This window comes from Spea bombifrons, chromosome 4, assembly GCF_027358695.1.
Source record: "Spea bombifrons isolate aSpeBom1 chromosome 4, aSpeBom1.2.pri, whole genome shotgun sequence".
Lineage (NCBI taxonomy): Eukaryota > Metazoa > Chordata > Amphibia > Anura > Pelobatidae > Spea > Spea bombifrons.
The window spans coordinates 101,111,083-101,121,621 of NC_071090.1; the positions used below are offsets into that span (position 1 = coordinate 101,111,083).

The 10,539-nt window shown below is 45.0% G+C and overlaps 1 protein-coding gene and 1 non-coding gene across 2 annotated transcripts; both read left to right on the top strand.

Moving 5' to 3' along the window:
- Window positions 1-1,925: 1,925 nt before the first annotated feature.
- Window positions 1,926-7,617, top strand: POLR3D (RNA polymerase III subunit D). Its single transcript, XM_053462626.1, has 9 exons — window positions 1,926-2,012; window positions 2,340-2,496; window positions 4,401-4,444; window positions 4,857-5,008; window positions 5,121-5,245; window positions 5,370-5,550; window positions 5,642-5,913; window positions 6,539-6,691; window positions 6,951-7,617. The coding sequence occupies exons 2-9, from the start codon at window positions 2,341-2,343 to the stop codon at window positions 7,071-7,073; spliced, it is 1,206 nt and encodes a 401-aa protein (XP_053318601.1). The 5' UTR covers window positions 1,926-2,012; window position 2,340; the 3' UTR covers window positions 7,074-7,617.
- Window positions 7,618-10,106: 2,489 nt separating this feature from the next.
- Window positions 10,107-10,298, top strand: LOC128492997 (U2 spliceosomal RNA). Its single transcript, XR_008354198.1, has one exon. It is a non-coding gene; the product is annotated as a U2 spliceosomal RNA (small nuclear RNA).
- Window positions 10,299-10,539: the final 241 nt, after the last annotated feature.

Below are 10,539 nucleotides of genomic sequence, written 5' to 3' on the forward strand. Positions count from 1 at the left end.
ATTCGCTTGTGAGTTTATACATTCTAGATACCGTATGCATGCGCGGTCTGGGAAAAGGCTGATGTTCCCTATCAGTCCCGATGACTATGTGTCTATCCATTATTTAGTTTCCCGGCTGCACCGCGATGAATGAGACAACTATCCACGGTGGACTACAACTAAACAGAGGCCCTACCCCTCATTGACGCAGTGAGTTTGGCTATGGGTGCACTAGCCAACATGCCTTCCGATGGAACCAGAGCTCCCAAAGTGACTGTCTTTACACATATTGAGTGAAAAGTGCCTCCCAGCAATGGAGTTGGCTTGTAACCGAGAGATTAAGCTCCTCAATAGGGTCTGCTTTGTAATTAGTTAAACTCTTTTTACGCTTCAATGTCACCCTGCCGCTCAGCGACCTTTGAACCTGCTTTTGGGGCAAAAGGGTAAATCCTGAAAATCACCTCACCTGGGCAGGGGCCGCTCCTGAACGCCAGGAACATTCATCTCGTCGCCTTACCCGCAAAATAAAGACAGACGCAGAGGTTAGAGTTTGATGTGGACACATTATTTATTTAATACAATGACACGCGATAGACATTAATACCCCAAACTGCACAAGTGTTGTGATTGATGTCACATTTTAAACATAATCCAGAAAAGCATCTCGATACCGGCCCCTTAACGGACTATAATTTATTAACCAGAAAACTATCAGTATCTGGCTAAATTCCACTGGCTGTCCAATAACCATAAGTCTGCGGAGGTCGGAGGTCTCGTTCCGCATGTCTTCTACAAAGTCTGTAAATAATCCTGGATCCCCCTTTTTTCAGGGGATCACTTCCATGTATGGTTTCCCCATGATATAAACCAGTCATTATGGTAGATGCTGATTGTAACGATACATTACCTGAATGCTGCATATTCTATAATCCCAGTTCATCTGACCCCCCCAAATTGTTAGAATGGGTAAGTAAAATGTATTAAACATGGAAGACCTATTATATACCCCGGGGGGGGGGGGGTTACTGTCAGCATGAGCTATGTTGGGTCCCTTGGGCTTTGTCTTTCTTCTGATCATTTTCAGTCCATGATGCAGGGAGATGATCGCCAGGAACTAGAGAGGGACTGCCTGGGAGCGAGCACCTTTAAGACACCTGGTGTCCAAGATGGCCCAGCATACAGTTCTCTATACAGCATGGGTCAGCTTCAAATGTGGGAAAAGCAGGGGCACAAGGGATTAGGGAGATTATCGGTCTATTTAAATCATAATACTTACATGGGCACTTTGTTTCCCGACTCACCCAACTCATCACGAGAGACGAAGGAGCATCGGAGGACGACACGCCAGGGAAGTCACAATAATCCCCCAGCGATTTTGTGGTGAGGGTTTTGCCAGAAGCACGCCAGGGTGCGAATGGGAGGGCCATTGTGGCGATGCCTACTCTGTTATTTTCTATTTTTTTCTTTATATCACACACAACGCTGAACACAAAAGATTATTGTTTATATAGCGCCATCATATCCTGTAGCGCTGTACAAAAGATTGTGACAATGTAGTATTATTTCCTCCCTAGATATATAATCTCCAGAGAGCGTAGACAGGAGAGACAGGTTCATTTTAATATTTATTCCATACGTTGTTAATGTTGTAACACCAAATGACTAATGTAAATGGAAATAATACAAACCAATAAAAAGGAATTTAGCAAAAATAAATGAATGAAAATAAAGTAAACGTGCCCCCCTTCTGTGTGCACATTATGTTGCTATTTATCAATAATGACATCAATACAGCGATACACACTGAGAGGAAATGCACTGTCAATAAATGCGCCGAGTTCATCACTATCTGATAAACCTCACCGCGGTAACCACCACGCACTTCACGAAACCGCCCCGCCCCTTCTTGCTTCTGGCCACATACACTGAACCACAACTCCCGGCATGCTCTGTTCGCATCCGGAAGTGTTGTCATATGAGTGGTGACCGGCGTGTATTCGGTGGAAGTGACATGCGGCTGTAATAAGCGTTAGGTGAGTCGGTATAGAGGGGTATCTGTGTATACATATATAAATGTGCCGGTATACTGTGTGCATATCAATAAACTTCGTGTCTGGCACGGATATACGGGTTATTTCAAGAGGTAAACATAAGCATACCACCTCTGCCTAATGTAAAGTGTGTATACACATTGCACAATAGTTACGTGCTTGTGTTCATAGTGATTTAATGTCTTCTCTGATGATGCTCTGGTACCCGATATACATCTGACTCTCAGTACTCGGGTGCTTTTTCTGCCCAGTGGGTTTGGTTCTCCCCCTGGGGTCTGTGTTGTTGCTAACGTGTGTCTCTATCTGCAGGATGTCTGAAGGAAATGCAAATTCTGCTCAAGGAGCCCCTCGCCCCCCGGTTGGTGGGGGGCGAGGACTGGTGGGCCGCAGGCCATCCGCTCCGCTAACACCGGGGCGCCTTCCCTCCATTCGCTCTCGTGATCTCACTCTTGGAGGTGTACGGAAGGTGAGTTTAAAGTGCATCTGTCGCTTATCATAAATCCTATGTTTCAGTCCACTAAATATAACATATAATGATATTGATAGGCAACATACAACAAACCCACCTTTATTTTATTATGATCTAAATTAGAGCTGAAACAACGAATCGATAAAATCGATAATAATCGATAACGGAAATCGTTGCCGACGATTTCTGTTATCGATTAATCGAGTGATCGATTCGTTGTTGGAGCACTCGGCTCCTTTTACTTACCTCCGCGAGCGTTCCCCGCTTCTGCTACACGCTCTGCAGTCTCCGCCTTCTTTTAGCTACGTGACGGATGTGACGTGTTCCGGAGGTAAGTATTCTTCATGTCTATGTGCACGGATCGCACAGAGCCACTCGCACAGAGCGAATCGCTCTGTGCGAATGGAGCCACTCGCACAGAGCGGTTCGCTCTGTGCGAGTGGCTCCACTCGCACAGAGCGGTTCGCTCTGTGCGAGTGGCTCCACTCGCACAGAGCGGTTCGCTCTGTGCGAGTGGCTCCATTCGCACAGAGCGGTTCGCTCTGTGCGAGTGGCTCCATTCGCACAGAGCGGTTCGCTCTGTGCGAGTGGCTCCATTCGCACAGAGCGGTTCGCTCTGTGCGAGTGGCTCCATTCGCACAGAGCGGTTCGCTCTGTGCGAGTGGCTCCATTCGCACAGAGCGATTCGCGGGGGTGGGGGTCCACGGCGGGGTGGGAGTGGGGTTTCAGGGGATGCAGGGCAGGGTGTGGGTGCAGGGCGGGGTGGGGGTGCAGGGCAGAGTGGGGGTGGGGGTGCAGGGCAGAGTGGGGGTGGGGGGTGCAGGGCAGGAGACTGGGTGCAGGGCAGAGTGGGGGTGGGGATGCAGGGTGTGAGTGTGGGTGCAGAGCAGAGTGGGAGACTGGGTGCAGGGCAGAGTGGGGGTGGGGATGCAGGGCAGGGTGTGAGTGTGGGTGCAGGGCAGAGTGGGTGCAGGGCAGAGTGGGTGCAGGGCAGAGTGTGAGTGTGGGGGCAGGGCAGAATGTGGGGGCAGGGCTGGGTGCAGGGCAGAGTTGGAGACTGGGTGCAGGGGCACAGTGCAAAGTGCTGGGTGCAAAGTGCCAGTGCTGGGTGCAAAGTGCCAGGGCTGGGTGCAAAGTGCTGGGTGCAAAGTGCCAGGGCTGGGGCAAAGTGCTGGGCGCAAAGTGCTGAGTGCTGGGTACAAAGTGCTGGGTGCAAAGTGCTGGGTGCAAAGTGCTGGGTGCAAAGTGCTGGGTGCAAAGTGCTGGATGCAAAGTGCCAGGGCTGGGGCAAAGTGCTGGGTGCTGAGTGCTGGGTACAAAGTGCTGGGTGCAAAGTGCCAGGGCTGGGTGCAAAGTGCAAAGTGCTGGTGCAAAGTGCTGAATGCTGGGTGCAAAGTGCTGGATGCAAAGTGCCAGGGCTGGGGCAAAGTGCTGGGGGCAAAGTGCTGGGTGCAAAGTGCCAGGGCTGGGTGCAAAGTGCTGGGTGCAAAGTGCTGGGGCAAAGTTTCTTGAACAGTAATAGTCCACCTCTTTTCAGAATGTTTGGGGTTATTTTGTTTCATAAATATTGTGTTTGGGTTCTTGTACTTTGAAAATATTGTTTTTTATTACATCATAACAAAATAAGAATGTTAATGTAAATTTTAAGTTGTTTTTTAACATCCAGTTCATTAAATTCTTTTAAATAAACGAAAAATTTGCATATTGTTTTTTTTTATCCGATTAATCGAAAAAATAATCGGCCAACTAATCGATTATTAAAATAATCGTTAGTTGCAGCCCTAATCTAAATATCCCTCCCCATTATATTATTTCCCCCGGTTGTTAAGCTGTAGGTTGATGCTGTTATAAACTTGCTGGATATTGCACACTAACCTTTAATGTCTGTTTTTATTTTCCAGAAAACCTTTGCTCCAAATATAATCAGCAGGAAGATAAAAGAAGAGTGAGGATATTTCTACTTTGTCTTTACCTCTGTATCCACCTTCCAGTCTGATCTATATATTTAGAATTCCATCTTCCTGCCTGGCGTCTTCTGTTTGGATTTTGCTGTCAGCGTCTCCTATCTTCTTATCAACTCCATTTCTCTTTCCTTGCTTGATGTATCTCCGCTCGCTAGCTTCCGTTTGGCTCTTCTGCCGCTATTAGCTTATGTATTCCCCTCTGTAGTATCATTTTATCTCTTTTGTGTTATCCCCTTGTTCAGTTCTTTGCTTTGTGTCTCTCTTTCTCAGTGTAGCATTTTGCGTTGTATTCTTCTAGTGAGCTCGTACGTCTTCCATCTCCCCCTCTTGATTCTGGTGGAATACCTGGGACTGTGTCCTTCTCTCTCTCACCGCTAATGTATCTGTTAACAGACCAAAGGAGGAGGTGTCGGTGAAGGTGGAACGGACGGACCGTGGAAGGGACCGCCGAGGAGATGGACCGGGCAGAGGGCGTGGAAGGCCGCAAGTTATTCAAAGTCACTCCATTTTCGAGCAAGGACCAGCAGAGCAGCTCAAGAAGAAAAGTAATCAATCGTTGTTGGGCGTGGGAGGGCTGACCCTAAAAGTCATTTGGATTCAACAAGTAAATACATTTAGTGATGAATCCTGATTGTGAGCTTTTTTACCTTCCGTTAGGTGGATGGGACGCGCCTTCACAATCGGCAGACCTTGGCCCATCGCACATTATAAATATTAAAAAAGAAAAAAGGGAGACTGAGGAGGAAACAAAGGAGATCCTGCGCAGGTTGGAGAATGACAAGGTAAATGATGTCCTTTCGTACATTGATGTTTTAATCAAAATTGGTCTTTGTTTGCTTTCCTCTCTTACCAAATCCAGCTGTCTCACACCCCTTAATGTTGTCCCTTCTGTCTTTCTTATTCCAGTTCCTGGATGACCCTGGGCTCAGAAATGATGCACGGAATCACCCTGTGCAGCTGCCACTTGTACATTCTGGGTGGCTTTTCAGAGAAGAAGAAGAAGAAGACGACGACGAGGAGGAGACAAAGCCTGTATTAGGAGCCCCCAAGGAGGAAATGATGGACGTGGATTCTACTCAAGTTAAAGGTTGGTGAAAGCTGATTAAATCATGGAAGGGTATGAACATATTCATGGGCTTTGTCAGTTTTGTGCTATTGGCTTTGCGTTTTCCTCCTAGTGAAGGAAGAACCAATGGAAGATGAAGATCAAGAATGTAAACCTGGACTTCCTCCTTGTAAAGCTCCTGTAATAAGGAAGCCTCCTGAGAGGAAAGATGTGACCCTGCCGGAGTTACTGGAATCACTAAAGGTTTCTGGAGAGGAGACTCTCCTTTTCCTACAACTGCCTGACACCCTTCCAGGTCAGCGACCCACGCAGGACACCCGGCCCGTCAAGACTGAAGTGCAGAACGAGGATGGACAAACGTTCCTGGTGAAGGACAAAGGCCAAGTAAGTGGGGGGGGGGGTACCTACACCTGCCACTACTAATATTGTCCCATTATTACCCTGCTTTACAGCAGGTCAGGTTATCTGAAAGCCTTCTATATAGTGGGGACGTTTATCCAACTAGTTTTCATTGCTTTTTAAGGAGTGCTAAAGAGAACCAAAAACAACAAACGTGTCTCAGATCTGTCCTGTCCTGAACAGAAATAAAATAGTTAACTTGTTGCCTAATATTGTGTTAGAACCACATGGCACTTGTGTGTTCTTCTTACACCTCTCTTGTGAAGCATTTTATCGTAACCACCACCTTTTGTAGCAATACGCCTCCCTCCATTTGGATCATGTTGACAGGAAACACCGCATGTTACAGGGTACTAAGCCAAACACACATCCCGGAGCCTTTTCAGCATCTGAGTGAATTGGTTAGCCGTGTGTTACGCGTCGCTTGTGCAGAAAGATGTGTATCGCTAACGTGCTATTTTGTTGCATTTGTGTGTTGCTCGTAAGTTTGTGTTAATATAGCGAGAGGAATTGTTGTGATCGATACTGTGGCGGCTGTCGGTTCTTCTTGCTTTTGGGATGTAATATGGTTGGAAGGGGCTCCTGATGTCCTCTCTTTCGTTGTTTTCAGGAGGCGCAGGCAGGAGATGACAGCTGCTCCCTACGGGATGTGTCAGAGGGCCAGATTGGGAAGCTAATCGTGCGCAAGTCTGGCAAGGTGCAGCTGGTACTTGGCAAGGTAACCCTCGATGTCACAATGGGGACAACATGCACATTTCTGCAGGTGAGTCTTAAAGGCTGTTTGTCTTGAATAGACCAGGCTAGCCATGATTATGCCCTTCATGGGGATTTTTTTCTTCACATTATAACATTGTGGCGTGTCTTTCTTTCTGGAGATAAACTGTTCTGTCCGTCTACATCGTAGAGAGTTTGAGAAAACCGGTAAGACATGCTGTTGACCTCCATCAGGCCCTATGCAGCTTTACCTTGAGGTGTCTTGTTTAAATACTGTATATATGTTGCATCTTAATTTTGTCTTGAAGGAGCTCGTGTCCGTTAATGTTGGTGAAGCCCGTAGTGGCGACATGATGGTCCTGGGTCATGTCCAGCACAAGCTCGTGTGTTCCCCAGACTTTGAATCTTTACTGGAGGGCCGGCACCGTTGAGGCGTCTCACCCGCTCTCCACAGACATCGGCTATGTTTCTTCTTAAAATCGCATCGGCTATGGGACTTAACCTGCAAAGACTGGTAGGACCGCTTTAGCGTGTGGCCATTCGAAGGAGACATGCAGCATCAAACGTGGACACCTGAAGACACTTCTTTCACCAGGTGTCAGATCATCTTGTACCTGTTTGAAACCAGTGCAGTAGGATACATACCCGCGTCAATACAGTATGATCGGTTTTCCAGCCATTATAATAATTGTATCGCTTCCCCATGAAGTTTACCTTTGAGACATGAATAGCCCACGGGTTATAAAGTGTTGCTGAGGATGGAGGGTACAGTAGGACCTGAGCAATGCATTTTGGTGCTTCGGACACGCCAGGCGCAGTTTGCATACAGTAAGAGTTTTTACATGGTCGGCATGACTTGAGATGAGCTTCTTACTCCAAAGTGCTTGGCTATAATTCCATCTTTAAAGTAATAAAATTCATTTCTGGATCCCTCAACATTTATTTGTGTTTCAGCGCAGTATGTCTTCTTTTTTATATATATTATATATATATATAGTGAAAAATGAACTTTAAACACTTGGCTGGAATTATTGTGTACCTATCAATGTGGTGCTCTGTCAGAAGTACGTGTGTGTAATATTTATTAAACAAGCTGCTTCACTCATTGCGTCTTGGTTTAATGTTGGTGATTATGAGTGCTGTGACTGAGTAATGGAGGTAGAAAGATGTTCTATATCATTCATCTTTACAGCATGTTTGGGTAAGAAATCATTTTGGAGACCTAATGATGTCAGACTTGGGAGCTGACGCTAGTAAAGTTACACAAGAACATCTAACCCCTGTTTACTGGCAAAAAAAGCTTGCCACTAAGCAGGGATTTCTTATCGTGGCATCACAGGTGTCCCCTCACCTAAACTCCCAATCCTCCATAAATACATTGAAAAACAAAAAAATAACATGAAAGACTGATTAGCCTTTTTGGATTGTGACTCCCACTACCCTCAGCCATAATTGTGAACGTGATGGCAGTAGCCACCAAAAACAGGTGTTCATGCGGTACATTTGCAGCATGCTGGTAGATGTGTTTTGTAGCTATGTGATGTATTACGTTACCTTCTGTGAAATCTGCATGTACATACAGCCCTGTTGGATACATTTAGTAGGAGGTTGCATTAATGGGGTGAATTTACATTTTTTTTTGTATCATGTGATCCGTTGCGCGGTTTGCCTTAACCAAGGAATCTTTGAATAGCTAAACTTGCCCAGAACACACAAGAAAAATAAAGCGTTGCCCTCCATGTCTGTAACGCTGATGCTGCAGCGATCGGTGCGGTGATGGATTGTAGACCTGGATCGCACCATGTGCTTTATCAGCTTAGGCTCTCACGGCAAACCCGTCCACGTGCTGTATGTATGTCGGTATGCTCTTTGTCTATAATCCGATACTTAAACGGGGAATGTACCCTTGCTACGCTCTGAAATCGCCCCCAACCACCCGCTAAACGGTAAACTTTCGAAAAACGTAAAGTTCTTAATATGAAATCAAGAATCCACGGGGTATTGTATAATATGTAACTTTTAATCCAAAATTAAAAATCCATGGGTAGCAGGATAGCTAAAAAGTAAGTCCATGCTGATGAATTAAGTGTGTTAGGTGATTGCAGGGTCATGTGATATTTTGGCAATCAGTGGATTTTTAATTATGCATTAAAAGTTATGTTTTATACTATATCTCGAGGATTCTTGACTTCATATTAAGAACCTTCTCTGAGCGAGTTTTTTTTTTTTGTGAAAGTTATGATCTTTGTCTATATCCAAATTAACACAGCTGTGAAACCTCCATTACCTTTTATAATGTGTGACGTAAAACATTATGATCCCTTCCTGTAAGCAGGGGTTGATGTATTCTACATGCTCCACTAAGATGCTGGTTACCATGGTAACAATAAAAAGAAATCACAGTTGATTTGTTAGATCAATGTACTAATTTGTAAAAACAGTCTGATCCTGCTTTCATATCAGAATCTGATATTAAGATATCACAGATTCCCCCCTCACAAAAGTCAACCGCTGGTAAATAAAAACATAAACTGATAGAAATATATTTCTATTTTAATCTTGCCCATTAAAGCTCCTGGGCAAAAAGAAGGCAAAGGTCATCTGAGCTGTAACCCACGGAAGCTTCTGCCCGAACGGTGCAAAAAAACAGGTGGGGGGCATGATACGGGTAAAATACATTGTATGTCTAGATTATATTTCACGATCTCACAATAGATCTTTCAATAAACTAACCACCTGAAATGGTTACTGACAATAGAGCGACCAAGAAACGCTTTGAATGGACACATCCTAACATTAAATGGCCAGGACGAAGACCAAATACAAGATCGGTTGCTGGCATGAATTTTTAAATGGGCCAGTCCTATCACAGAGGTGAGCTAGACTAGAGTTCCTCAAACTTGGGGTTGTGTTCTAGCAAAGGTTTATGCAATGCTCATGAACTGGTGGCACGGCTCACTTCTTGCACTTCCCTCAATCACGTCGGTACTTCTGTCACCTGGCAAGCACCTATCTGAAACATACTATATGGCTATATAATGCTTAGCCCACCTCTGTCAAAGTATCTTTGTGAGTCCTATCTGATGCTTACATGGGTGCATTGCTTACCATAAAGACAAATCAGGGCCTCTGCATTGTTTTTTGTAACTCATTGAAACAAAGTACAGTTAGTGTGGAAACACTTAAAATTTAACAGTGTTGAAAACAACTCTGGATGTCAGGATCTTATATGAGAAGAACATTAGAGAGGGACATAGTCCCGAGAGGATGGGAGGTCCTTTCATGTTCTATATAAAGTTTATAGAAGACATCTTAATAAATGCTTCAGAGGCATCAAACAAGTCAACAAGCCTGGGAACCCATATCATAACCCAGGAGCCACCAGCACGGCTATGCAAACTCAAGAGGTTCTGGATTCTATAGTCATGAAAAAATGTACTCCTGGCAAAAGAATGGCAATTCTCATCTCATCTCTGCCATTTGGCTAAGATCAAGTATAGTATCTGTTCTTATGAGTTTAATATCTGATACGTCCCTTTATATGAGGAACATTCGTTATATGGAGTTTTAGAACAGGGAGCTGAAAGAAGAGCTTGATCTGTCCACCTCGTGCATTGACCTGGTATTGTAGTGCCTCCAGGACTGGTGCAAAAAAAAAAATTATCTCATAGAACGCAATATAGTTAAGAAATAGTATCCACCAGGAAAAGCTTGAATCTAACCCTCATATAGCATGACTTTTAATTACTCGCTTAAAAACAACATCCAAAGAGTTATTGAGATACTGGAGCTGCTTAGCAGCAGAGTGCTGTCACTCTTCCAAAGCCCGCCTCCTTGTATTACATCAAAGCAGTCTGACCTCATGCAGCCACTCCCAGTCTTCTTTAAACTAGTAGA